Source organism: Aulostomus chinensis, chromosome 9 (genome assembly GCF_037954235.1).
Source record: "Aulostomus chinensis isolate RoL2024-O1b breed Wild chromosome 9, RoL_Achi_v1.0, whole genome shotgun sequence".
Lineage (NCBI taxonomy): Eukaryota > Metazoa > Chordata > Actinopteri > Syngnathiformes > Aulostomidae > Aulostomus > Aulostomus chinensis.
This window is the reverse complement of record NC_141328.1, coordinates 10,139,231-10,166,870: the sequence shown is the minus strand read 5'-3', so window position 1 is coordinate 10,166,870 and position 27,640 is coordinate 10,139,231. Positions and strand designations below refer to the sequence as shown.

Sequence of the window (27,640 nt, the reverse complement as noted above, 5' to 3'; positions counted from 1 at the left end):
ATTGGTTTGTATATACTTATTCTACTTTTGTTTTGAGTTTAAAAATAACGAATTATTATACAGTACAATGGAAGGATGGTTATTCATTGTAAACTTTTGTTGGAAATGCGATGTATAACTTCTGTAACATTTTTTGAAGCAAGTGTTAGCAGAGGTAGCCTTAAGTATGTTGGGTTTGTGATGTCATATTGCTCTCTATGAGAATGCTTTATGTTAATGTATTATTGATTGTTATTGTTATTATTTATTTTTATATATTGTATTTTAGTTGTCACTGCAAAGTTGATGGCACTATGATGATTAATTATGAGGAATAATTTCCCTTTTATGAAGAACTGCTTGTACGTGATTGACTTGGAAGGAGTTATATTAGTATTTTAATATGTTAACATATTAGCTGCATGCACACATGCTGGCAGCTTGTTAAGATGCTAACATTTATTCGTCATATCAATCAACAATTTCTTTCTTTCTGTTTGTATCCTAACAGTCGTTTCATTGATTAGCAGCATGCCCAAACTGTTATCTAAAAGTAATTAAAAAGCTAGCTGGCGCTGTTAAATTTGTTACTAATCTTGCAACATGATAACATTGTCTAAATGTTTCTTTACTCATCCATGTGATAAATTCTATCCGCAATCTAGTGTCGTAATGTTGAGGGAACTCACTTCCACCACAATATGTTGCCTTCAAAATAAAAGTCGTCAGAAAACATACAATGGGCACACACAAAGCTGTAGGCCCCTTTAAAATTTCTACAATATTTTCTTGTTTGAAGTAATATTTTTTATAAGATCCAGACTTTTACATAAGTGTTGAAAATACTAAATTAAAATCAATATAAAAAAATAAAAACAAAGTCACGTACGCGAGCTCCCGGAACAGAAAAACGTACACAAGGAAAATGGCTGCGCCCGTAGAACTGGTGGTAAATGATTCACACGTGGGGAAGAAGAAAAAGGTACGAAAAATACGTAATATTCTATTTTTTACAATATTGTTAATCATCTGATGTTGTCCGCTATGGTATAAAATATAGGGCCGACAGGCACAAATTGACGTTTAGCTTTGGCAGTAGTAGCAGCACAGAAGAGAGAGCTATTGGTACGCACAGATACTCGCTCCTGCTAACCTGCTACTTTCTGATAGCCTCCAGGTCGATACTGGCAGGAGCAGAAAGGTGAAGAGAAAGATGGAAATAAAGCTGAAAGAAAGACTAAAGCTGCCCCACAGCAGAAGATAAGAAAAACACAACAAGCAAAGAAGAGAAAGCGAGAAGATGGACCCGCAGATGGAAAGATATTAATATCTGGGGTAAGCTCATTTAGGCGTTGGTGTGCTCAGCATTACATTTCACGTTTACTCCTGTAAACGCTCGCTCTACTGACATTGTACTTTATAATCGTTGAAATCCTGTAGGAAAGGGTAGGGTATTGGGACTCCATAGAGGCCTTGGGGATCTTCCAGAGGGTTGGTATTAAAAGGAAAATTAGTTTCTCTTAACCATGCTTTAGGATTATAAAAGTTCATAATGATATCCATAAACGTACATTAAACTATCAAAATATCTAACATTAACATTTTACATTTTGTGCACATTCATGGTATTAAGTTTTTTTTTTTTCACCACAGTGCCTCTATGTTAGTATGCTATGTCAAACTGGTAGAGGCATGAAGTTGATTTGAGCATCTGATGACAACCCACAGACAAATAAATATCAACATCTCTAATTATCTTACTCAGCTGACAGCATCACTGATCAGGCCTTTGAATATATCCATCCATCCATCCATTGTCTTCCACTTATTCCTGTTAAGGGTTGCAGGGGGGCTGGAGCCTTTTCCAGCGGCTACAGGCGAGAGGTGGGGTTCACCCTGGACAGGTCGCCAGTCCATCGCAGGGCCAACACATGTAGACAGACAACCATTCACACTCACATTCATACCTACAGTCAATTTAGAGTATCAATCTGCTTAGTCCCCATTTGCATGTCTTTGGACTGTGGGAGGAAGCCAGATTACCCAGAGAGAACCCACGCAGGCACAGGGAGAACATGCAGACTCTACACAGAAAGATCCCATGCCCGAACCGGGACTCAAACCCAGAACCTTCTTGTTGTGAGGCGACAGTGCAACCACTGCACCACCATGCAGCCCCCTTTGAATATATGTATTTTTAAAAAAATAGGAAGAAAATATTGCTGCATTTATCATGGCCTGTTTTAAGACTTATTTAAAAAATCAAGTGAATTTGCTGATATTAGCTTTTAAATTCTTGTGATAGGCATCTGACCATCAGGCAAAACTATCCCTCAATATATCGCAGTACCAGAATTTCAAATTTGCTGCTTCATTATTTATATACAATCAGTCTCTTTTGGCCTCCTAATTTTGTAAAACCAATGTATTTTCTTTGATCATTGTTCATTCAACCTCAGAAAGTGGACCCCTTTCCTGGGCCTGCTCCTATTCCAAACGACAGGGTGCAGAAGTTTAAGAGGAAAGGAAAAGTCAAAAAGGTAAGTGTACCAATATTAATTGTTTGGCATTTCTGGAAAGGTAATTGAGTTAACTTTCTTTAGCTTAATTTCTTTTTTCTTCTTGAAATAGTCTTGGCGCCAGCATTACAAACTGAGAGATATGATCACTCGCACAGAGGAAGCCTCAGATATGGCTCAAAAACAAGCTGCCCGCTTTGACCTTCTACTCCCAGAGGATGCAGGGTACCTTATTCAAAACAGTAGCTTCTTTTTGTCAATGTGTTTGCTTGTTATGTTGGGGGAAAAAAAGTCTTTTTAACCTCCTTATCTCAGGTTTCTAGAAGGAGATGAAGGTGAAGACACATGTACTATCTCACAGGAAGATATTGCTGATGCTGTGGATATAACATCAGGAGCAAAGGTGAGGAAATTTATGGACAAGAGGGGAGCCTCTTCTGATATCTTATTTCAGGGTTTCTGCAGGTCTGTTAAAATTCATTCCCTTTCCAAGTTCTCTTCAAGCACAATTTAATCGTTAAGCATGCAAGATGCTTTTTAATCCTGTTTGATATAGTTTCAGATTGTTAATATGTGATGTCATAATTATTTAACTTATTGATCAGAAATTCCTTTAAATACCACGTCACCTCTTTCATGCTTTATTGAGCAAAAAGTTCTCTATAACCAATACACAAAAGCTAATTTGTGTGTTGTGCTATGAAATATTAATAATGGTGATTTAAAAAATAAAAAGGCAAATCTTCATTTTCTGTTCATTTTTATGAGGGCTTAAATTCACACTTCTAATAGGATCTTTAATTTCTGTCTCTTCTTTAAGAAGAGACAAAAACAAAAAGACTTTACCCTTATGAAACCCATGAATGTAAGTCCCACTTACAACAGACTTTCATTAATTGGGGTCTGGTTAGACCAAATTAGATCAATACAGATTCAAAGGTGGGAAAAAAGTGTGGAGAATTGTCAGGGACATTACAGGGGGTCTGTTTTCAAGGTAAGCAGTAAATGATGCAAGCACTTCTATTTTTACATATTCTAAGGGAAGGTGCACACCCAACTGCTTTGTACCACGGCAAATGTTTCAGATACATTAATTTCATTTAAAGAAGTGTCTTATAGTCACTCAGAATGTTAGTTTTATTCATGTGTGTTTTCCTCTCTCCCACTTCCTCCTCAGTATTTCAATCTGAAACTGTCTCAGTTTGGACCATATCGAGTAGATTACAGCAAGACTGGAAGGTCAGTGCCATATACTCTCCATCATCATATTTCTTTTATCTCCTGTGTTTTTCTTGGGTGTCCTCTGGTTTGTAATCATACTTAGAAAAGGTCTGTTAAAGAAGTTATATAAATTAAAGATATTTTTATGTATGTGGTGTGTTCTTTCATTCAGTCACCTGTTGCTTGGTGGGAGGAGAGGCCATGTTGCTTGTATAGACTGGAAAACCAAACAGCTGATGTGTGAGATAAATGTCATGGAGACCGTTAATGACATCAAGTAAGACAAACTTTCATTGTGGTCCATCCCTTAAAGCCCAGACTTTGGTGCTGAACAGTTATCTCCCTCTGATCAGCAACTGTGCAATCCTTCCTGTAAACAAACATTGTATTTCAGATGGCTCCACAGTGAAACCATGTTTGCAGCGGCTCAAAAGAAGTGGCTGCACATCTATGACTCTAATGGAATCGAGCTTCACTGCATCCGCAAATTCAACGATGTCCTCAGTATGCAGTTCCTCCCCTACCACTTTTTGCTCGCCACGGCGGTGGGTTCAAAACATTTTTAGGTTTTAAACATGGTGATTTTAATGTTTATGCTAATTATATTACCACAACAACGACACTTTATCTGGTATGAATCCAGCTTTTGCACTGCAGTGATATACTGTGGTTAGAGCCTCATGTTTTTGCTTCTGTGTTCAGAGTGCCACAGGTTTCCTGCAGTACCTCGATGTGTCTGTAGGTAAAGAGGTAGCAGCCATCTGCACCAAGACTGGCCGCCTCAATGTGATGTGCCAGAACCCGCACAATGCCATCATCTGCCTTGGCCACCCGAATGGCACTGTCACCATGTGGTCACCCAACCAGAAAGAAGCTCTTGTCAAGATGCTGTGTCACCAAGGTGGCGTGCGTTCTGTAACTGTGGACAAGACGGGCACGTGAGTCTCGCTTATCCATTAACATATAATGTAGGACAGTATCCGAAGGAGCAACGTGTGCATATTGGGGTGTTTTTATTATTTGACGACTACATTGTACTTTTGATAGTTTTCATAAAGTGTGTGTACATATAACAAATATTCAGTATCATAAGGCTAGCATTCTCAGGTGGAGCAGTGAATTGAAAAATGACAGAATGAAGTCTTAAATTATCTTTAGATTTATGGTTTGAATTTCATCACTTCCATAATCACCAAGTAATTTTTTTGAAGTTTTTCAGAAAACACAAAAAACTGGAACTAAAACATGACAATTTCATTCAGGCAACAACAAAAAAAACCTGTTAAAAAATGACTTAGGCAACTATTTCAAGAAGGTGACCATTTGTTTTCTGGTATGACCAGTGACCTGCAGTTTCCTCAATGTCCACTAGAGAGCACATTTGTTATGGTTGTCCTGTTTTCACAGCTACATGGTTACATCAGGCATGGATAAAAAGCTAAAGGTGTATGATATTAGAGCCTTCAAGCCACTCAAGTCCTACTTCCTCCCTGCTGGAGCCTCCTGTCTGTCTTTGAGCCAGAGGGGGCTGCTGTCTGCTGCCACTGGGGATATCGTCCAGGTCTTTAGAACCTCCGCATTGCATGACAAGTGATTTGACTTCAGAATTTTTATTTTTTTTTAAAGCCATAATACGGCCTTGTATCTACAATTAATGACACATTGATTGCAACTGAAAAGGCAAATTCCACAGAATACTCGCAACAACACTTATTTTAGAGGTCAGTCATTTCCTAAGAATGACTTAAGAGGTTATTTTTACTTAGCTTTTGTAAAAATATACAGTTGTAAAATGTATACAAATATTTACCTTGTTCAATTGCTGGGTGTTTGTGTTATAGCTCTACTCAGTGACACTTTATCTGCCATTCTAAAGGGAAGACCTCCACTCACGAACCTAGGTTATGATGCTCTGCTCGTCTCCCTTTTATAATTACCCATTTTCTCACCATTATGATACAGGAAAATGACATCATTGAGTAAAAAAAAAAAAATGGAGAAAAGAAAATGATGGAAAAGATTTTTAAAATAAAGTGTTATTCAACAGGGGGTTAAGAAAAACAAATTTAAAAAAAAGCTTAAATGTCACAAGTTACTCACTCATTCAGCAAAGATATTTACATTATGTTTCTCCATATTATGATTGACATGTTTCCTTGACTGGTAATACAGTAGAGTTTGTTCTCATCGTTATGTATTTGTAACCTTATTAATTTGTGTTTATGCAATCTCCTGCAGGTGTACAGGGATGTGTGGAACTCTCCAGTGATTAAACCCTACATGGCTCACAGAGTTCACGGGTCAGTGTGGGGGCTGAACTTCTGTCCCTTTGAGGATGTCCTTGGGGTTGGACATGGAGATGGATTCAGCAGCATGCTTGTACCAGGTCTGACCTGATGTCAAATTGCACTTGGAGTACATATTTAAAAGTAGACAAATTTTGTTATTGAATACTTTTGTGGAAAGTAGGGGTTCAGCTTTGTGTGGTGTTTGTTTCCTGAGCTGCCACCATGTGTTTGTATGCTTTGTTTTTTAGTAATCTGTGCATTCTCCTATCAATCCTTCCTTCTTTCCTATACATCCACAGGTGCGGGTGAGCCTAATTTTGATGGTCTGGATGCAAATCCATACCGCAGTGCAAAACAGAGGCAGGAATGGGAGGTTAAAGCCTTGCTGGACAAGATCCAGCCAGACCTCATCAGCCTGGATCCTACAGAACTGGGAAAAGTTGACCAGGCCACCTTCAAACAAAGACATCAAGACAGAGTCCAAGCTCTGGTCAGTTTGTGGAAACATCTTATTAATGTACATCAAGATGTGGATCCATACATTTTGAAATACTTGTGCTTACTTGGCCGTCTCACTGTTGTTTTTGTCTTCTCAGGGCTTTGACCCACTTGCTAAAACAAGATTCATCCCCAAGTACAAAAAGAAAGGTCGTAGTTCTGCTGGCAGTATCGAAAGGAGAAAGAAGCAAGTGGCCCATGGGGACCAGAGGGTAAGAGCGCCAGAGTCTTGCCAATATCATAACAATCCCACTGCTATATCAGCTGTGGCTCATGTTGTATGTTGTTTACAGGCTATAGTAGTAAAAACTGTTGAGGACAAAATGAAGATGGAAGAAGAGAGAAATGAGAGGGCGAAAAAGAAGGCAGCAATAGCTGGCCAGAAATCGGCTCTGGACAGATTCATAAAGTAGAAGAGGAGGATCCATGGTGCTGCCACTAAAGAGTGACATTGCGTGGCAGTTTCTTTTGAACTTCATGTAAATGACATATTGCATGGACAGATCTAGTCCTGCAGGGATTCTAGATGTAGTCAACCAATGAGGAGTTGATTATTGATGAGTGACACTCATCAATAATCAATGTTCAGTGCTGTGGCAGCAGAGCAACATTATTGAATGCCTGCAGCCTGAAGCACTTCCTCTCTACATGGGTGGATGCACAAATGTGTGCTGCCTCTCGGCAAGGATTTGTGTTTCGCAGCTTTTTCTCTGATGTTGTTGCTTGATTTTTCATCTTTTCAAACATACTTTCTCTGGCTCAAGTGGCTATCGAATGTTTTATAGGAATATGTTCTAAAAATAAACAAAACCAGTTCCTAATTTCTGTCGTATTATTTGATATTCTGCTCAAATGCAAAACATTCTCAATTATGCTGATACATTTTCAGGAGTTCACAGAATGGATGGAATATCTCGCATTATAATGTGATGTTGGCACAGCCTGCTAAATGTATGAGTACTTGGAAATATCAGCTCTAAAGATAATGCTGTGACTTCTTACTTGTAAATATTTTGGTTTGATTCTGTGAAACGGTCATGAATCAGGGCTGCATAATGTACATATTCCATCCATCTATTTTTTACTGCTTTCAAGGGAGAGGCAGGGTTCACCCTGGATGGGTCGCCAGTCCATCGCAGGCCAACACATATAAACAGACAACCATTCACACTCACAGCCACATAAAATATTCAATTAGTCTAGTCCCCATTTGTGTGTCTTTGGGCTGTGGGAGAAGCTGGAGTACCAGAGAGAACCCACGCAGGCACAGGGAGAACATGCAAACAACACAAAGACCCTATGCTTGAGCCAGGGCTCGAACCCGGAGCCTTCTTGCTATGAATGTCCTACCTGTACCCTTCCCTATTTATTTTTTTAGATAAACCAAACACTGATACCAAGAGTCATAGCATTTACACTGCTCCTCTCACATATGGATATGAAGTCAGTGAAAAAGACCTTTAAAAAGCCAGAATTCATATATGTATGTATATATATTATGTGTATGTAGATGTGTGTATATATATATGTATGTATATATACAGTATGTATGTATACAGTATACATATATACACATATATATGTGTGTATATATATATATATTTATATGTATATATATGTATGTGTGTGTATTGGATCATGTAAGATCTAACAAGTGTGTGACATTGTTAAACTGAATTAAATTACCATATCACATGATAGCGTAACTATGAAGGCTCCTCTGTGGGATTTCACTCCTTTTCCAGAGGTGCTAAGGCTGAAATTTTAATCTTTGTGGACGCTCTGATGAGTGTGTCTTGATGTGAGACTCAGTGTGATTATTCATGTGTGTATGTTAAGGTTGTTATCCTTAAGAGGTTTACTCAAATGGATCAAATTATATTATTTAGCAAGAATTGTAGAGATTACTTCTCAGACTTGAAAAATGTGAAAGGTGTGCACTGACTCAAGTCAGGAAGGACACAACTGTGTAATTTTTAACATGACCAGTTACATGTTCCTTCACATTCATTTCCTTGTGCACAGCCACATTGAGCTGTTAGTAATGTCATTTGGCCAGGCAATGTGAAGAAACCCAAAATGACCCATCATGAAAGGGTGTGAAAGTAAACCATAGCACAAAATCTGAACAAAGGGTAAAATAGTGACTGGTTTATTGGGGACATTATTCAATATACACATATTTCCTGAGTTTAAACACCTTTCTCTTTGTTATAGCTGTAACAGCACCACCTGAGGCTTAATTATTTAATTGTAAAACATCTCAGTTTGGCTTTGCAGAGACCAAATCCAGTCCAATCAAATCAACACAAAGTTATCATTCACTCTACCTAATGGTTCATGTCACTATTACACACAGATTACAAACACTATTGTTCATTTTTATTATAGCTGTGTAGCACATCCAGTTTATTGTTATTAATTTGATGTCTTGTGATGTGAAAGAGCAGAATAATTCAGCCTCAAAAGAGAGCCGACTGTATAGTGCACATTTGTGTGAAATTTCAGCTTTCCTGTTGAAGAAAAAACTTCTGTCATACATCCTGCACTGGCGGATAAGATATACAATATATTGTACTTTTTTTTGGATCTTATTCAGATGTCATCTACATTTGAAGCCGGTTAAATATGTTAAGATAGCAGCCTGCAGATATCCTACTTTGTGTGTGACTAGAAATGTAGTTTCCAATGTGTATTTCCTTGTTCTAATATTATGCGTCAGCTGTAATAATGAAACAGTTGAAGGAAAGGAGAGTGACAAATCTTTATGACTTTTTCTCTACATAACAGACTGTTAAACACATATGTGTTTAAGAAAATAAATACTATAAAAATAGTGGTTTTTCTTTTCATTGCCCGAAGAGCACTTGTGCTGTTCACAGTACTGAGGAGAGGTACAGACCCACTTACTAGCACTCACAATCCCTGTTCCAGTCCCAGGGCAGACCCCAGCATTGCCCTGACTTTGCACACCCCTAGAGAAGCACGCAAGCTCACCCAGGAACAGGGAGGTGATAAGTGGATGTCAGCCCAGTAATGCAGCATCTCCCTGGGTGTGATGTGGTGAATGGATATCATGGCCTGATAGCAGCAACGTCCATATGGCACACCTGGGCCACCAGAGAAGAGGGGGCAGTGCTCAGGCAGTACCCCAGCTGCTCGGGCACACAGACCCACAAACACATCCTCAGGGGGAAGGGGGGTGGATAAAGGTAATGCAGTAGCTGCCAGGGATATTTTGAGCAATGCAGAGCGGGACAAAACATAGGCTGTACCACTGCAGTAGTCTGGAAAGACAGATGGAGGGTAGGCCCCTGCAGGGAGGTAGTGCTTGCTGTCAGGGTCACGGTCTGGAGCCACATGGAGATGCACCCTACCGAGGTACAAGTCTCCTTGTTCATAGGGGTTTCGGCTTTTGTTGAGGAAGTTCAGAAGGGTGCTGGGATTGAAAAGGACGTCGTCATCCACTTTGGCCATGAAGTGAGCCTGCGGGCAGAAGCGGCGGGCCCAGCCCAACATGGATAATGTCTTAAGGGTGAGGTTGGAGTAGGTGTCCAGAAAACGCCCCTGAATCAGGTCACCTCGCTCTCTGGCCTCCACTATCAGTAGTTTGGCCAGTCCAGGGTCAGAGGCCACACCCACTATGAAGAGGGTCATAACTCTAAGGCCCCTCACCTCCACCTCCCCACCCCAGGTGTCCCTAATGGCTTGGCGGGCCCTCTGATTGGCGCAGGCAGAGGTAACCATGGTGATGAGGTAAGGCTTGGCACGTTGACATACAAGCGGGCTGGGCATGAGCAGAAATTCTTCTGTTCTGGTCGGAGGGACGCTCTGAGGGGGGATGTTGCCAGCGTGCGGCTCTACCACCCTGTTCATGCCCATGGAAGTGACCCATGCCTCGAGGAAGTCCACAAAGAACAAAGCCAACAGTGCTGCGCTCGTTGTTACCGCACACACAATAGACAATATCCACAGCCGGCTCCCTCGCTTTCCAAATCGTGGTTTACATAACCACATTCCTCGGATGACCATGACCAACCTCCAACGCAGCACTGAAGACAGCTGTAGCAGCTATAAATCGCCTCCTTTACGCGGCGATGCTCCTTGGGTCTCCACGGCTAGAGGCACCCCTCTCTCATTTCCTGCTCCTTCAAACTCAAAGTTCAGCGATGCGGGAGGAGATCTTCGGTGCCGATGCGGTGATGCTGCGATCTGGTCCCTGTCCGTCACTGAAGAGAGATATGCAGTTGCGCAAATGAAACGGTCGATTCAGCAGTAGCCCACATACTCCCCCAACTGTACGGTGGCGGAACCATGTGAGGTTGGTAGCGATACAGAAACGGGTGCCAAGAATTCACTCCACCGTTTAATCGTTTTATATTATATGACTCTGATATTTGCATTGACTTCGATTCCTCTGTTGTTAAATTGGACCGATGTTGTTGTTGTTTTTTAAGTTTCACAGTATTTTCTCCTGAATTTGGTAATGTCACTGAGGATACTCTTGTCTCGAGCCCTAATCAAGCTTTAACTATAGGATCGGAAAAATGATGACGAACATACAACGATTTATAACGAAAGAAGCAGAGGTTGAGGCCTACTGTATTATGAAACCGGAGCCTGTAAATCGAAAGAAAAGAGGACAAACTACCGATGACATTTTACGGATAGAGGACAGAAAATGTCCGCGGGGTTGCAATGAATGGGTGTGACACTGCCGTTTTGCGCCACCCCATATGCAGTCCTGCAGTGGCGGTTCTGACTTAAGTGGTGCCCTGGGCGAGAATGGTGCCGGGAACTCCTGCTGCCACAGTCCCTCATGTTGCAACATGCTGCACTACAATTGTCGTTATGGGTCACAAGTGCGCACAAAATAACTTTTACAGTACCATTAATGTTTTTAAATGGACATACATGGATGTAAATTTAACATGTGCTTGGGCCCTAATAATTGTCTGTCAAACAACCACAAAGTTTTTGCTGATGGTAGTACTGAGGTAGCCTTTTTCCAAATAATTATTAGTTGTCCTAATATATATATATATATATATATATATATATATATATATATATATATATATATATATATATATATATATATATTAGGGGTTAACCTTATTTGTTTTGTAAGCCATAGGTGTTGTTGATATCTTGACCAGAGGACTCATGTCAGCACAAATTTTGATTAAAATGCATCTGTTTTCAGATTGAATAAAAACATGCATGTATTTTTAATGATTACCTAAATGCTGCTAGTTAATTACAATTATATTTATATTATATACAAATTTATATTATAAACATTACATTTAGCAAACTTAATAATTAAAGCAAACCGTTAACCATATCCCATTGTCCGACATGATGTAATAAATACAGCAGGTAACATAGTGAAAACGATGCTCTCGAGGATCTCTGTAATTGTATTTTACAGTGTAAACGTGAGAAAACATAAATAACCTGTCAACAAAAGTGCCTGAACAGGCAGACATCATGACGTCAGCCCTGTCTGGCTCGAGCCGGGGTAGGGCATGGATGTGTTGGAGCCGCGCGGGGACACGGGAGGAAGAAGAAAAAAAAAAAACATCAACGCGCTGTCGGTGCGGGGTCACGAACTATGACCTTTAACAGAAGAAAAAAACATTAAAAAAAAAACATTTTATAAATTAGCAGACAGCCTGAAATCTGCGATCGCTCTTCCTCTGAGGTAAGTCTCGGTCCTGAAATGAAAACCATAGAAAGCGCTCTGAGATACTGGATGATAAAAGAGCGCTGCTAATCTCCCGGCTAGCTTAGCTAGCCGATACGAAGCTCTCTTCCTGCACAACCTCAGCAGCTAGGGAACTGGGCACCAACACCACTGTTCAGCGACACCGTCATGTGTTATATCTATTACCAGTTATTGATATGTTATTTGATATGATACGACTGTTAGAATGACTGGGCCGAGGGGACATGCGGTCTCACAATGCTTGCTACGGCTGCTCTGATTGCCTTTACTAGTTCAAAGCTAGCTGCAGCAGCTATTCTGATGAACTCGACCCTTTTACCTTTGCCATCCCGTTGACAGGGTTGGGTAGAAATTACTTGAGCTTATTCGTCGAAGTGTAATTTCACATGGTCTTTAAGCACGTAGGTAGTAGCTAACTGTGCTGTCAGGGGATGACCAGGCTCAAACAGAAAGATATTTATTGTTGGAAACTAGCCTCTCGCGAAATTGGCCGATCGCCAAATTCTCCATTTTGTGTGTGTTGTTACCAATAATGTGATTTGATTGACAAATTGTGATACCAATCACGAAACAAACGAAGCCCAATATCCCGTCCCTGCTTTGATGTGCTAGGGATGCTAGAGTGTCGGTGATACGGTTGCAGGAATTTGTTAGTGGCCAAGTTTATCTTTCTTATTATTCGTAAGACAAAACGCCATAGTCAGAGATGTTGAGTGAAACAAGGTTATTGTTGGTGGATTCAGATTCATAGTGTCTCGAATATTGGTCAGGGACAATTACGGGTTCTCAAATACGCGGTACAGAGGGGTTCATGGACTGAGATTTCCACCGTTGGATGCCTAATTATATGGGAAACGGTTTACTTTCCTTGATGTACATTTGACGTCTGAGACCCTGATGCTGTAAAGGTCATGATCCAGTAATCAGGACTTCACATGCACTTACGTCACTTTGAATTATTTCTGTCATGCTTCATGCATTTTTCTGCACTTTTCAAACATGTAGTGAAAACATCGTTTGCGAAACATTTGGCAACCCTATACTGTGAAAAAAAATGTTTTCATGTTGTAAGTTAGTACCGATTTTTGACCGTCAAATGTTCTTAATGTGTTTTTTCGGAGTTTTTTGTAATAGCACTTTAAGATAAATATTGATAAAAATGTATAAATAACAGAATGCGTGATGCAATGCAGGCCAAAATCAAGTCTTAAACAGAACATGATCCTGTCTACAAAATTAAAGCCATTATCCTGTTAATTTTTTTGTGTAAAAATCACATACTTAAGAACTAGTGATACCCTTTGTCATTTTAAATAGAATAAACAAATAGTAAATATGCTAACAAGGCGGCACAGTGGTGCAGTGGTTTGCACTGTCACCTCACAGCAAGAAGGTTCAGAGTTCGAGCACGGGATCTTTCTGTGTGGAGTTTGCATGTTCTCCCTGTGCCTGTGTGGGTTCTCTCTGGGTACTCCAGCTTCTTGCAACCGTATCACCGACACCCAGCCACTTCCTCCAAACACATACAAATGAGGACTAGGCTGATTGATACTCTAAATTGACCGTAGGTGTGGCTGAGAGTGTGAATGGTTGTCTGTCTATATGTGTTGGCCCTGCGATATCCTGTTAAGGTTAACACCTTAACAGGATATGGATCGAATGGAAATCCATCCATCCATCCACTGTCTTCTGCTTGTTCCTATTAAGGGTTGCGGGGGGCTGGAGCCTATCCCAGCAGCCTTAGGTTCACAACCATTTACATTCACACCTACGGTCAATTTAGAGTATCAATCAGCCTCGTCGCCAATTGCATGTCTTTGGATGGTGGGAAGAAGCCAGAGTACCCAGAGAGAACCCACACAGGGACAGGGAGAACATGCAAACTCCACACAGAAAGATCCTGTGCCTGAGCCGGGACTCGAACCCGGAACCTTCTTGCTGTGAGGCAACGGTGTTAACCACTGCACCACCGTGCTGCCTTGGAATGGAAATATGTTAACAAAATTGTCAGGTTCAGACTAACACTCTGTAAGAAACAATCAGACAAACACAATGAATACTCAGACAAGAGTTCTTCTGTATTCTTGCAAGGAGAGCGCTCAGAGTTGAAACCTCAGTTACAAAGTCTGCACCCGCTCTGAGGTTCAGTCCAGTGCCTCTTGCTATTTATTCGTTTGAGGTGTTTCCTGGTTACAAAAAGTTGTCAGCTAAGGGAAGGGGGAGAGCAATTTGCATAAGCACCTCATTTTAGTCCTTTTAAGGTGTGGAACATATTGATATTTCAGTGATCACGTAGGCCTTGTACTTATCTTCCTCTTTCAGTCTTTAGTTCAAGTTTTCAGCAGTTTCTGACTCCCTCTTTATCCGTGTGGGTCAGACAGCTGAGTCTCGTTGCGGTTTCAAGACAACTCCACAAGGTCAAGGCATGCACAGTGGAAATTAAAGAGATGCATAGAGCAAAATAATACAAAGGAGTGTGAGATAAATTATATACAAGTTTCTATCACAAATAATGTGTGGTTTCATTAAAGATTTTTCTATACAAGGTTAATGTTGTAGTGTGCACTGTCCTTGTCTAAATAAATACAATAACAAATGAAGTCCGAAAAAAGAATTAAATGATAATTAAAACCTAATGCATCCTCTGCAATGCAGCAATATAGTATTTATAATGGTGTGAATGTCTGAGTGTGACTCTTCTCTTTCGTGACAGTGTGCACCTTTGTGGCGGGTTAATGTCTGACAGACCTCACTAATGACCTTATATCATCATGACGACCAACCTGAATCTGCTCTCTCAGCAGAAAGGGGATTTTGAACATGAGGCAGAGGTGAGTGTGCATGAAGTGTTTAGGGTCAATAGTCTTGCTTGTCATATATATATATATATATATATATATATATATATATATATATATATATATATATATATATATATATATATATATATATATATATATATATATAAAATATATTTTTATATATATATATATATAAAAATATATTTTTATATATATATATATATAAAAAAAAAATATATATATATATATATATATATATATATATATATATATATATATATATATATATATATATATATATATATATGACATTACCTTCATTTGTTGCCATAATTACATGCAGACTTAATTAACCCAAATTAAAAGGAGGAAAAGAACTGAATACAGGAGTGGAGAAACAAGATTAAAATGCCTACATGCATAGGTAGGTCTGGGTATTGAACAGGGAGACTTTACCTTACTGACTGAATGGCTTCGCTACTATTGAGCTTCAAAAAATGTGTTATTTCGTGCCACATTTCAATACTGAGAAGAAAATTTTCAAGGTTTACACCTTTCAATGTTGTAAATATACTTTGAGGTAAACAATGCCAACATGAAGATATGTTTTTTTAAGATTATGGAACTGTTTTGAGTATGTGAAGATGCCACAGAGCTGACCACTAAACCTCAAGATTTGTGTCGTAATATGTAATATAATTTTCATTTGACTAGGATTTATTTTTATTAGTATAGAAAAAAAAATAATTCCGGAGTGTTGAAGTATGTGTACAAAAGGGCCAAAGGAAAAGCCAACTTTTGACACCCAGCCGCTGCTCCATATGAGTCATGACACAAGGAGTCACTAAATGATTTGATGGTTGTTACCCATATGGCTTTTGCAGTCTCTCAATTTCAATCCTGTTAAGACTGAAACTGTCACTGGTGACTTGTGATGACCTCACTAAGACAATTTATGCTGTCATTACCTTTCCTCAGTAGATATTATTCTCTGTGCCCTCTGAAAGTCAAATTTGTATGAGCTTTTCTGTGTATTGTTCATGGATGCAAGTATAATGTATTTGTGTTTCAGGTTTATCAATTTTTAAGAAGGTCGACATGTGTTTCCACCTGTAGGTGTCATCCTCTCCATCGGACTCAGCCATGAGTGAGTCACCACAGCGCTTTCAGGTCATTTCCAATGAGCCTGCCACTACACCACATCAGATACAGGTGCATGTTGTACTCTCAACAATAGCTGATATCAAAAAACTTGACCCTGCTGTTACATGTTAATGCTGTTCCCCTTTACTAGACCAGCTGTGAACACAATTTTTTACAAAATGCGACTTGGGTCTCCCACGTTAAGTGTCAGTTTTTTTGTATTTATTTTTTTGGCCTGGATTTGTGCCAGTCTCTGTTTCTATCTGTCATTTCTACCTCTCCTCAGATTGTAACTGACCAGCAGACAGGTCAGAAGATTCGGATAGTGACAGCAATGAACCCGTCCAGCGTTCCCAAGCAGCAGTTCATTCTGACCACAGCTGACAGCTCAGGGGCAGACAAGGTTATTCTGGCCTCACCAGACAGCCAGAACACCAAGCAGCTCATCTTTACCTCTGCAGACCATCTGATGCCAGGAAGGATACAGGTACATTATCCCTCCTATTGCATAATGATGTGCAATGACATCATCTGCAAAATGTCTCTATTTATTCTAATTGTCAGAGAGTGAGATCAAACACATTATTGAGGGTGTTTGCTTTACTTTGCTTTTCAGATTGTCACAGATCCAGTGTCAATGGAGCGGTTGCTTGGGCAATCAGGGGATTTGAGTCGTACCCAGCCAGTTGAGTACTGTGTGGTGTGTGGAGACAAGGCTTCAGGTGCTTGATTGATCACAAATCTAACAGTATGTTGTGTGTCAACTGTGTCAGATACACCCCAGCACCCTCTGATCAACCCCCTCTGTGTTCAGGGCGTCACTATGGAGCAGTCAGTTGTGAGGGATGTAAAGGTTTCTTTAAACGGAGTGTGAGGAAGAACCTGACCTACAGCTGCCGCAGTAAACAGGACTGCATCATCAACAAACACCACCGCAATCGCTGTCAGTTTTGCAGGTTGAAGAAATGCCTTAAGATGGGGATGAAGACTGAGTGTGAGTCAGAATTTATGTAGACATAAAGTGTGTTGACATTTACAAACATTTCTTATTAAGGATTTTATCGTTTTATGAGTCTATTCCCATGAAAAAGCAGAGTTACATTCATTTGATTTCTTACATGTTTGTTTTGGATAACAAGCTATTAAATTTTATTCAGTTCCATAATTAAAATATTATTTATCTGATGTGATGGGATGTAATTATTGTCATATTATAAAGCATTATTCTTTAAGTAAACACCGGGCTACATTTAACAGTAACTTTTACAGTAATGACCTCGGTGCGCTGGTCAAATAACACAGGACAAAATTGACCAGCATCTACAGGTGTATAGTTCAAACCCCGAGGTTGTGGTCAGTGCCCTTTTTTTTTACAAACCATGTTAATACATCCGTTTTTCAGGATTGTACAATTAGGATAAGGAGGCACCCCAGTAAACTCATGTACGGGCAGCAGACTTATGTGATGTAAGATCAAATCTTTGCACATTTCATGCATGAAGCTTTTTATGCTTTTAATCACTCACCTTATAATAATGAATTTATAACATTAGAAAATAGAGAATACAAGTTGTCTGCCACAAATGCAACTGAGAAAAGGTAGGAGGGTTTTTTTTTATTTGGCACCATTGTCACTATAATTTTGTATTCATTGGTTGCGATGTCTGATATATAAGACCTCTACAGAGTTTGCAGGGCTGGGGTGATTGGGCCTTTGTTTTGCCTTGAGGCAGACTGTGTGTGGCAGACACTTGTTGGCCTAATTTTATCAGTTCAATTATGGACTCGCCTTGACATAAAAATATTTTATTATAAGAACACTGCCTTGGCTCTGCCGCCTTTTTAACAAGTTGTCTGCTGTTTGTCTTCAGCTGTACAGAGTGAGAGGAAGCCCATCGATGTAGTGCCCAGAGAGAAGCATGCCAATTGTGCTGCCTCAACCCAAAAGATCTACATTCGCAAAGACCTTAACAGTCCACTCATCGCCACACCGACCTTTATCTCTGACACAGAGACAGATGGCTCCAGGTTAGGCTCCACGTCTTGATCCAGGTCTAATGATATCATGTTTAGTGAGGTAGTTTTCAGTGATGTACTTTGTCATTTGTAGATCCAGCCTACTGGACCAGGGGATGCTGGTGAACATCCAGCAGCCTGTCATGCAGACTGATGGAACTTTACTGCTGGCCACTGAGTCAAAGGTACAGGACACTTAGCACATGATTGTTCTGCTGCTGTCTGTCTCCTTCTTTCAGGCAAAGATGTTGGAAGGCCTTGATGCTCTTTCATTGCAAGGCTGTTAAATATTTTGCTTATTGTTGTGGAAGGGCAAATCTCTTTTTTGGATCATTCATTTCTTGTTCTATTCTGTAATCTGCCCTTCTTCATTTGTCTTCAGATGGATTCTGGGCAGGGAGATTTGAGGACACTTGCCAGTGTGGTGACATCACTGGCCAACCTGAGTGATTCACTAAAAGAAAACCTGAACAACGGTGATACCTCAGACAGCCAACACCAGGAGCAAAATGCCAGTGACATAACACGGTCAGTCAGCTGACTCTAATGAACAGGTCTTTCATGATTTCCTGACCATGTAACATTAGTGGCCTCGTAAGCTGTAGTTTATGTGAAACTGATTACATTCATCTGTAAAGCTGATAATAACAGAACTCCAAAAGGCGCAATTACCTGCACGTGATGAAACCTCATAAGTCTTGTCTTAAGAGCACTGGTTGTGAGAAATGCATGTACTGAGAAGTTAACACTACTCCACTTCACCAGACACTATCCCTCAGCACATGACTTGTTGAGGAAGTGTTGGAAAATAACATCAGCAGAAAACTTTTGCAGTTTTTGCACAATTCGCGCATTTGTATGATGTTCATGCTGCTTCACAAGGATGAATATGAATGTATGAAGAGACGGGAGATGGGTGCTGTTGCTTACAGCTGTGGTCTCAATATCAGGATTATAGTCAGTTCCTCAAATGTAGTTAGGATTTCTTTTTACATTTTATAACACTGGATGTTCTTAAGCAGCTGACAGATAGTTCTGACTCGGTCCCAGTCTGCCCCCTTGTGGATATTACATAATTTCTCTAGGTGTACACAAAGTCTGTGGCTATATCGTATTTTAACACTGACACTTGAGCTGTAACTGTATTCATGAGTAGTTAAAAAAGGAGTGGCCTGAGATTGACAATGACTACAAAAGATGGCGATGTTGTTAATTGTATTGTATGATATTTTCTACAGCTTCTAATAAATAGAATTCCTTTTGTGCTTTAAAATTATACACAAAAACTCAAAGAATTTTTAGAGTAGTCACCAAAGAAAACTGAATGCTGTGGACTGTATTAAATAATGTTACCTTATAAACATTATGAAATTGTTACAGATTAAACTTTTTTTTTTTTTAACTTGTTACTCAAGACATTTTCAAGTTTTGGATTGTAGTATGTAGTATGCGGTGTTATTAATTATTTATTCCCCCTCTTATGATTGTAATATGATACAATACTTTCATAATGAAGATATAGACACAAAAAGTAGACAGATTTTCAAAAATCTCGTATATGTGTGTGTTGTTCACAGTGCCTTTGACACCCTGGCCAAAGTCCTCAATCCTCCTGAAATAGGAGTTGGTCTGGCAGACAAGTCTCATTGTGTGAGTGGAACAACCATTCAGCTGATTGGTCGTGACCAGGAGACCCCAATCATTGAGGTGGAAGGGCCACTGCTCACAGACTGCCATGTCAGCTTTAAGGTGGGTATAGGTGACTTATACAACGACCATCCCAAATGATAAACGTATTTGATGAATTCAACTTATAATTATAGTTAAGATTGACTCAATTGTGCATTATGAAAGGAAACTGAATCACAAAATCACACGATTTTTGTAAAATATAAAAAAAAAAATGTCTGTCAAATGATGCAGCCAGTGTTTGAGTGGCTTGTTCTCCACCTCTTCCTAGCTGACCATGCCCAGCCCCATGCCTGAATATCTGAATGTACACTACATCTGTGAGTCAGCATCCAGACTTCTCTTCCTGTCAATGCACTGGGCACGCTCCATCCCTGCCTTCTCTGCTCTTGGGTGAGAACTCACACTCCAGTTGGACCCTTGAGAGATAATGCTGCAAGCTCATACAGTATGTGCTTGTGAACAGTAATGAATGGGCATGTGTCTTGTTGTTCTCTCTCTCTCTCTGTCTCTCTCTGTGTCTGTGTCTGTCTCTCAGTCAGGAGGCAAACACCAGTTTGGTACGGGCTTGCTGGAATGAGCTATTCACTCTGGGTCTTGCTCAGTGTGCTCATGTGATGAACATGTCGACCATTCTCGCTGCCATCATTAACCACCTTCAGAGCAGCATACAGGATGGTATGGACCCCAGCCCTCGTCATTTCACAGTAGGACACAAAGAAAAAAAAAAGAGTTGAAGAAATGTGATTTGTTGTTGCTGTCTCAACAGAATATGCTAGAAATAAAAAAAATCACTGGGGTTGAATGTTTTCATTGCTTTGCTGATTAGACTGTGATTGCATACTGACTGACTCAATGTGGTACTGCATTATCTGTGTGTCATACATGAGGTCACAGGTGCTGTGAAATGATGTTACGCTGGTGTAATAACATCACTTAAGTGGACTCAAGTCTTTCCTCAACAGAAATGGTGTTACAGACAAGGCAGTAGGGTTCTGTGTCAAACCTTGTGCTAATAAAGTGGAAAAGCAGGAGAACAAAACAGGTTAGCATGAACTGGTTTCAAAGCCAGTAGAAATTATGGGAGGTCGGTTAGATTACAACAGTAACCTCAACAGGAAAGCCAGTCCTTTTTTTGGTTCTTAGTCTTGTTGAATAGGTTGATGGCTAAGGGATTCATGCGCCAAAAAAGGCTAGTTTGTTAGGGTTCATGAGCTTGACATGGTGTGCAGATCTCTGGTGTTAAATGATGTCAGGAAAACAAAAAGTTTCAGTCAGTCTGCTTTACCAGTTTGTTTTTTTGGGTGAGTTTACATGGCTTCAAAAAAAAAAACCTGCATATACAAGAGTATGTAAAATAAGGAAAAAGGTATAAGTGGTACTCATTTTACCAAATACAGCTCAACCACACCTCTTCTTATGATCTCTCAATGAAAACTAGTGCAGACAAAGGAAATGAAGAGAATGAGAAGATATTGTATTTTTTTTAAATTTACTTAGTCAAGTCAATTTTATTAGTATAGCACCAAATCACAACAAAAGTTATCTCATGAAACTTTACAAATAGAGCAGGTCTAGGACCACACTCCTTCAATGAATTTACACCCAACAATTCTCCATGAGCAAGCACATCCTGCAAAAGCAGTGATGAAAACCTTCCTTTTAACAGGCAGGAACATCGAGCAGATCCAGGCTCAATGGGGACGGCCTTCTGCTTTGACCATCTGGGGGGAAAGAGAGCAGGAGAGCGGGGCAGAGACAAAGACAGATAATGGTGCATCCCCCAGCAGTCCAAGCCTATAGCAGCATAACTAAGGGCCAGCCTAAGCAGCCCTAACTATAAGCCTGATCAAAAATGAAGGTCTTAAGTCTGCTCTTAAAGGTAGAGAGGGTGTCTGCATCCCGGACCAAAACTGGGAGACAGGTCCACAGGAGGGGAGCCTGATAGCTGAAGGCTCTGACTCCCATTCTAAAAAGTAACCCTGCAACCTGGGAGCGAAGGGTTCTAGCTGGATAATAGGGGACTAGGAGCTCTGTCAGATATGAAGGTGCCTGATTGTTGAGGACTTTGTATGTTAGAAGGAGAATTTTGAATTCTGTTCTGAATTTAACAGGGAGCCAAAGCAGAGAAGCCAGTACATGAGAGACATGGTTTCTTCTACCAGTTCTAGTCGCTATGGGAGCAGCAGTGTTTTGGACCAGCTGGAGAGTCTTTAGGGACTTATTAGTCAGCTGATTTATTGCATGTGGAGGCAATGATAAGTACAGCTGTGTGTCATCTGCATAACAGTGAAAATTAGTGTTTCCTTATTATGTGACCTAGTGGAAGCAAATACTGATTGAAGAGGACTGGTCCAAGCACAGACCCTTGTGGAACACCATACCTGACAGTAGTGGTTTCACAGGAATAATCATTAGCAAGTACAAGATCAACCCAGTAAATGTGACCTAAACCAGTTTAGTGCGGTTCCTTTAATGCCAATGAAATGTTCTAAATTCTGTAATAGGATATGGTGGTCAATGGTATCAAAAGCTGCACTAAGATCTAATAAGACCAGCACAGAGACCAGTCCCTCATCTAATGCTAGTAGGGGGTCATTGGTAACTTTGACGAGTGCTGTTTCTGTGCTATGATGAATCCTGAAACCTGACTGGAAATCCTCTAATAAGCTGTTGCTGTGGAGAAAGTCACAGAGCTGTTTAGCAACTGCTTTCTCCAGAATTTTGGAGAGAAAAGGAAGATTTGATATTGGTCTGTAGTTGGCCAAAACTTCTGGATCCAGGGTTGATTTTTTGAGACAAGGTTTAATTACTGCTACTTTAAAGGACTGTGGGATGTAACCAGATAACAGTGATACATTGATCATATCTAAGAGAGAGGCACTAGCAAGGGGTAGAGAGTCTTTAAGCAGCTTAGTTGGGATGGGATCTAGAAGACAGGTGGATGGTTTAGAGGAGGAAATTATTGTACTAAGTTCATGAAAGTCAATGGAAGAAAAGCTATCCAGTTATATGTCTGGGTCTACAGCTGCTTCTGAGGTTTCTGAGGTTATAGATGATGTGGTGCCAGCTGATATAGCAAGAGGAGAAGAATTTTCTCTCTAATTAGTAGAATTGTTTAAATAAAATAAAGTAGAACTATTGTGGATTGTCCTCTATCTTAGACAAGTTGTCCGGAGAGAGGGTGAAGCTGGTGATGGAGCACATCTGGAAGCTCCAGGAGTTCTGCAACAGCATGACAAGGTTCGAGACCGACAGCTACGAATATGCCTACCTGAAGGCTATAGTGTTGTTCAGTCCCGGTGAGTTGATGACAGACAATTTAGCTCTTAAATGAAATGAGGACAATACAAAAGACCAGTATTGTATTTTGGAGATTGACTTTTGTGAGTTTGACTCATCAGATCATCCAGGTGTCGACAGCAGTGGACAGATTGAGAAGTTCCAGGAGAAAGCCCTGATGGAGCTGCAGGACTATGTACAAAAAACATATCCAGACGACACCTACAGGTACATTAACAAAGGGATTTCTGCCTATATGTAGGGTATTTAATCATTCAGTTCCTAAGTTTCTGCACCTTGATAACAGAGATATTCTGACAGATATTTAAACCATCTTATTTCCTAAAAACAAGCTATTAAATACCAAGATGACTTGAGTACGTTTGCTGTTCCAGGCTGACTCGTATCCTGACTCGTCTCCCAGCTCTGCGCCTCATGAACTCAAACATCACAGAGGAGCTCTTCTTCACTGGCTTAATAGGTAACGTTTCTATTGACAGCATCATTCCCTACATCCTGAAGATGGAGACGGCTGAGTACAACAGTCAGGAATCTGACCCCACAGAATGACACCTCATCCCTCCAGAACTGTCAATTAAAAAAGACTGGGTTTTCTCTTCAGGTACTTTTTTTTTTTTTCAGTCAGACCCCTGTCCAGAATCCTGCAGTGTCCCCTTGTGTTCTTACAATGCATGATGCAAAATCATTCAGGAATCCTTGGCAGATCAATCTGGCATTGAAAAGCCGGGAAAACATTTGGAGTCTTTGGTGGATGTAATCTTGAGTTTCAGCCAGAATTTGGTTAGTGAAACAGGATTCTTTGCTCATCTCCTCTTGTCATTCTAGAGATACAAACTAATAAAATGTCAACTTTAACTTCTGACCGTAGCCTTTAAAATTGTTTTATGCTTATTTAAGTTTCACCATACCTTAATGTTTATTACAAACATAATTCGGCACTCAGGTTGTTGCTGGTATGAGATGGAGGATGATGGGGAAGAAATGTAGTCCATAATCAGAAAATTAGGGTTTTCATAGAAGTGTAAAACCTGAACATACAACTCTTTACTTTCAGTTAATCAAACTGCTGGAAGCATAACATCGGTCTAATGGTATCAAACCTCACCCTGTATTCACAGGGCTCATTAAAGTCTCTTAGTTTCACTCTGTCCCTTTTCCTTATTTGACATTTCAGAGATTGTCAATATTTTTATGTTTTGGTACACATATTTCTGGCGTATCTTGAAAAAATTTCCTGTGCAATCACCTCATCACTTTTCCCTTTATGACAATCAATTATTTGGTGTTTCTTTTTGTCTCATCTACAGTATATCATGATAGTCTGTCTGCATTTTGTGTGTATTTATGGAGGGCACTTATTTCTTTAAAGGAATATTTTGGTTCAAAACTGTTACTTTTGTGTAGCTATGCTACAAGTTTGTACTATTTCCCGCATTTGTACTCTGCTAAATGCACATCAATCAGCTTTTGTGATGTTCCACTGAGTTCATGCTGACTAAAAATTTATGTTTTTGTGTGTTTTCTAAAAACTACAATTTGTTTTGAACAAATTTTGCTCGTTGCATACAAAGTGTACTTAAGGTCCATTTTGGGCAGGTTTCCCTGGTTTTAAAGAAAAGAGATTACCGAGGTCTCGAGAATGTTGGAGACTTGAAGACCACATGAGGGGATGCATTGGCTTACCCATTTGTATTATGGCTTTGAAGTGATCAGTGAGTATGTCTTGTGAAATAACTGTCAGTGGTAATGGTAATTGGGGTAAAACCCATAAGGACTGTTTATAAATCACTGGTATGAAATGCCATTTGTACATGTAATTTCATTAAAATGAGTGCATGTTCTTTTTAAGCGGTTTTATAATCTTGTCGCTGTCTACCCTAATAAGGAGCATTGTTTTCCTTTTTATAGTGCATTGCAGTGCATGAAGAAGTTGCTTAATTGCATTTTATTAAATGCTGTATGAAAAATATTGATTTAAATGTGCTTTAAGATATTTAATATCAACAGCTCAACTTGGAAGATATTTGATCAGATTTTTTTTCCAGCTTTATGGTTTGAGTATCTTATAGTTCAAATGTTATATAAAATAACATTGTTATTCAGAAATTTGTTTTTTCCTATGTAAAATGTCTCCAATCATTAAGTTTGAGTGATTCAACATTATTCACGTTTTGCTCAAGTTTGTCTCAATGTTACATTTCTACCTCACACAGATGAAGATGTAAAACAAATGTATGACTGAGTTCCTGTATCAGCATTCCAGTCTCTGAGGCTGGCTTCTCTAAAGCCTCACATTGTAAAAGAAATAAACAATTATTCATCACATGTGGCATAACTGAGGCTTTGTCTGTCATGCACACACCTTTTCCTTATTCATGAAATGTCTTGTCTTTCACTAGGATGCTACATCATCATCAAAGTCCTCTCAAATGCTGTCCTGATGTCATGAAAGTTGATGCCTCTGTAAAGATGGCTATGGGGACATGCTTTTGCTTCATGGATGCTGGCACTTATATTCTCCATTCATTAAAAAAATTGCCTGAATTTGATAAACCGATGTGTCATTTAAGAATCATTTTCCAAACTTCAATAGGAAAAATACACTGTAAGCAAATATTCAGCTCATTTTTTTGTGCATTCTTAAACAGTTTAAAGATGTTTCACAGGAAACTTGTGGAAAAAAGGCCATTATTCTTTTAAGAATACAAATACCATGTCGCTCGATTGAAGACCACGACGTCATCTAAGCGCGACAACGTGTGCTTTCGTTAGACTTGCAGCACAGTTTTATTTTCAAATGGTATTTTGTAACTAATTAAGGACTTTACAATGCCTATGAAAGGAAGGTTTCCGATCAGGAGAACACTGGAATACCTCCAGAAAGGCGATATCGTCTTTAAAAACAGGGTGAAGATCATGACGGTGAATTACAACACCCACGGAGAGCTGAGCGATGGAGCAAGGTCAGAGCTAATAGGAGCTAGCGCTGCTGGACTGAGTACATTACTGTTTGACCTACACAAAAATGATTATATATTATTATCTATATTATTATTATATATATTTTCAAAACCTTAGTGCGGTCTTGGTTGTATTAGTTAAGCTGCAACAAAAATGTAACCCACATCTTTTGGTTGCTAATGTGTTATGAATTCGATTTAAATAATATCGGAATAGGAAGTTCTTCTTAGCTTCCGGGTCTTGTGAGTCAGTCATTCCAAATCAATCCCCGATGTTATTTGTAGACTTTTTGAAAAAATAAGCGTTTGGGTCAAATTAAACTTTCAGTTCAAATCAACTTTTTTTTTTTAAGCTTCAGGCATCTTTGATCAGCTTTGTCGTGCCAGAATTCTTAATTTCTTTCTATCCCTCTCCCACCCTCTCCCTGCTTTCCAGAAAATTTGTATTCTTCAATATCCCCCAGATTCAGTACAAAAACCCCTGGGTCCAAATAATGATGTTCAAAAATATGACACCATCTCCATTTTTGAAGTTCTACCTGGGTTTGTACATTTGCTCTGCTACTTAACACATTAGATATTATCAATGTTATCAGTATTGTGGCAGGGCTGAGTTGATCTCATCTGCCTCTTGATCCTGCAGAAGATGGGGAGCAAGTACTGGTGGATGTGGAAGGGAAGGACCACAAACAGATTTCACAACATGTAAAGAAGATTCTTGGCAAAACAGAGTAAGATATTTATTTCTACATTATGCAAAATCTCTATATTTTTGCTATATTACAACTTGATGAAATGTAACGCCAACACCTTAGTCCAGTAATTTCGATGTACAAATCTCAGATGATATACTCTATCCAGTTCACAATTTCCATAGTGATCGGACTAACTCTTCACATTGTATTTACTTCTTCTTTGTCCAGGGCCATATTACAGGAAGAAGCACAAGCCAAGATGCAGACATCCAACCCTGCCAACTTTGGGCCAAAGAAGTACTGTCTGAGAGAGTGTATCTGTGAGGTGGAGGGTCAGGTACCCTGTCCTGGAACCACCCGTCTACCAAAAGAGTTGACGGGCAAATATCACACCCAGATGAAAGCAGCACAGGAGTGAGTTGCTGAGAAGCATTGTTGACTTCTTTGGACAATATCATTTTGTGATTTCTTGTTAAGTTTGTATTGATCACCTGAAACCAGTTCCACCTTGAAGCAACAGGATGTAAAGGACACATGACACAGACTTCAGATGGTAGATTAATTTGGCTTGTTTTCATGTTTATTTGTAATTGATGCAACCTATTTGAATATGAGTTAAAGTGTCAACCCTGAACTTAATGTTGCAATTTTCATATCCAAATAAAAAATATTTACCATCTGCAGTAACCTGCCTCGTATCTTTTATTTGCGACGTTTCGGTGATAGCCCATCATCAGGCTCTACAAGTATATTTTAAATAACCATAATCTGCATGTATTCATTGGACACTAATGGTT

At 39.6% G+C, this 27,640-nt stretch overlaps 4 protein-coding genes across 7 annotated transcripts; 3 read left to right on the top strand and 1 right to left on the bottom strand.

Annotated features, from left to right (window-relative positions):
* The first annotated feature begins 814 nt into the window (after nucleotides 1-814).
* Nucleotides 815-9,318, top strand: wdr46 (WD repeat domain 46). Its single transcript, XM_086213686.1, has 14 exons — nucleotides 815-961; nucleotides 1,150-1,314; nucleotides 2,439-2,519; nucleotides 2,611-2,723; nucleotides 2,814-2,901; nucleotides 3,676-3,737; nucleotides 3,892-3,996; nucleotides 4,114-4,264; nucleotides 4,422-4,657; nucleotides 5,127-5,280; nucleotides 5,958-6,105; nucleotides 6,307-6,497; nucleotides 6,604-6,717; nucleotides 6,799-9,318. The coding sequence occupies exons 1-14, from the start codon at nucleotides 905-907 to the stop codon at nucleotides 6,916-6,918; spliced, it is 1,785 nt and encodes a 594-aa protein (XP_086069812.1). The 5' UTR covers nucleotides 815-904; the 3' UTR covers nucleotides 6,919-9,318.
* b3galt4 (UDP-Gal:betaGlcNAc beta 1,3-galactosyltransferase, polypeptide 4) lies at nucleotides 8,582-11,284 on the bottom strand. The gene has a single exon (XM_086213687.1). The coding sequence runs from the start codon at nucleotides 10,535-10,537 to the stop codon at nucleotides 9,422-9,424; it is 1,116 nt and encodes a 371-aa protein (XP_086069813.1). The 5' UTR covers nucleotides 10,538-11,284; the 3' UTR covers nucleotides 8,582-9,421.
* Nucleotides 10,539-25,581, top strand: nr2c2 (nuclear receptor subfamily 2, group C, member 2). Of its 4 annotated transcripts, none has more exons than XM_086213683.1 (15): nucleotides 10,539-10,826; nucleotides 14,950-15,067; nucleotides 16,154-16,249; nucleotides 16,467-16,667; nucleotides 16,797-16,902; nucleotides 16,995-17,174; nucleotides 18,052-18,208; nucleotides 18,291-18,381; nucleotides 18,579-18,724; nucleotides 19,774-19,945; nucleotides 20,157-20,278; nucleotides 20,424-20,563; nucleotides 23,050-23,187; nucleotides 23,290-23,395; nucleotides 23,563-25,581. In XM_086213683.1, the coding sequence occupies exons 2-15, from the start codon at nucleotides 15,008-15,010 to the stop codon at nucleotides 23,735-23,737; spliced, it is 1,890 nt and encodes a 629-aa protein (XP_086069809.1). In that variant the 5' UTR covers nucleotides 10,539-10,826; nucleotides 14,950-15,007; the 3' UTR covers nucleotides 23,738-25,581. The 4 variants fall into 4 exon arrangements, 3 of the variants coding, with proteins under 3 accessions (XP_086069809.1, XP_086069808.1, XP_086069810.1); XM_086213682.1 differs by lacking the exon at nucleotides 10,539-10,826 and adding an exon at nucleotides 11,781-12,212; XR_015117871.1 differs by lacking the exons at nucleotides 10,539-10,826; nucleotides 23,563-25,581 and adding an exon at nucleotides 11,781-12,212 and having other exon boundaries at nucleotides 20,424-20,592.
* A 347-nt stretch (nucleotides 25,582-25,928) lies between these two features.
* On the top strand, nucleotides 25,929-27,524 carry mrps25 (mitochondrial ribosomal protein S25). The gene is made up of 4 exons (XM_086212629.1): nucleotides 25,929-26,151; nucleotides 26,585-26,691; nucleotides 26,792-26,879; nucleotides 27,072-27,524. Exons 1-4 carry the CDS (start codon nucleotides 26,018-26,020, stop codon nucleotides 27,259-27,261), a joined length of 519 nt encoding a protein of 172 aa, XP_086068755.1. The 5' UTR covers nucleotides 25,929-26,017; the 3' UTR covers nucleotides 27,262-27,524.
* The last annotated feature ends 116 nt before the right edge of the window (nucleotides 27,525-27,640 follow it).

What these genes read in the sequence shown, in the direction of transcription:
- nr2c2 (XM_086213683.1), top strand. Translation starts at nt 15,008, where the DNA reads ATGACGACCAACCTGAATCTGCTCTCTCAGCAGAAAGGGGATTTTGAA. An exon ending in TGATGCCAGGAAGGATACAG is followed by an intron (nt 16,668 to 16,796) that starts GTACATTATCCC and finishes TTTGCTTTTCAG; the next exon opens with ATTGTCACAGATCCAGTGTC. An exon ending in ACTGCCATGTCAGCTTTAAG is followed by an intron (nt 19,946 to 20,156) that starts GTGGGTATAGGT and finishes ACCTCTTCCTAG; the next exon opens with CTGACCATGCCCAGCCCCAT.
- mrps25 (XM_086212629.1), top strand. Translation starts at nt 26,018, where the DNA reads ATGCCTATGAAAGGAAGGTTTCCGATCAGGAGAACACTGGAATACCTC. An exon ending in GAGCTGAGCGATGGAGCAAG is followed by an intron (nt 26,152 to 26,584) that starts GTCAGAGCTAAT and finishes CCTGCTTTCCAG; the next exon opens with AAAATTTGTATTCTTCAATA. An exon ending in ATTTTTGAAGTTCTACCTGG is followed by an intron (nt 26,692 to 26,791) that starts GTTTGTACATTT and finishes TTGATCCTGCAG; the next exon opens with AAGATGGGGAGCAAGTACTG.
- wdr46 (XM_086213686.1), top strand. Translation starts at nt 905, where the DNA reads ATGGCTGCGCCCGTAGAACTGGTGGTAAATGATTCACACGTGGGGAAG. An exon ending in ACTGTGGACAAGACGGGCAC is followed by an intron (nt 4,658 to 5,126) that starts GTGAGTCTCGCT and finishes CTGTTTTCACAG; the next exon opens with CTACATGGTTACATCAGGCA. An exon ending in CAGCAGCATGCTTGTACCAG is followed by an intron (nt 6,106 to 6,306) that starts GTCTGACCTGAT and finishes ATACATCCACAG; the next exon opens with GTGCGGGTGAGCCTAATTTT.
- b3galt4 (XM_086213687.1), bottom strand. Translation starts at nt 10,537, where the DNA reads ATGGTCATCCGAGGAATGTGGTTATGTAAACCACGATTTGGAAAGCGA.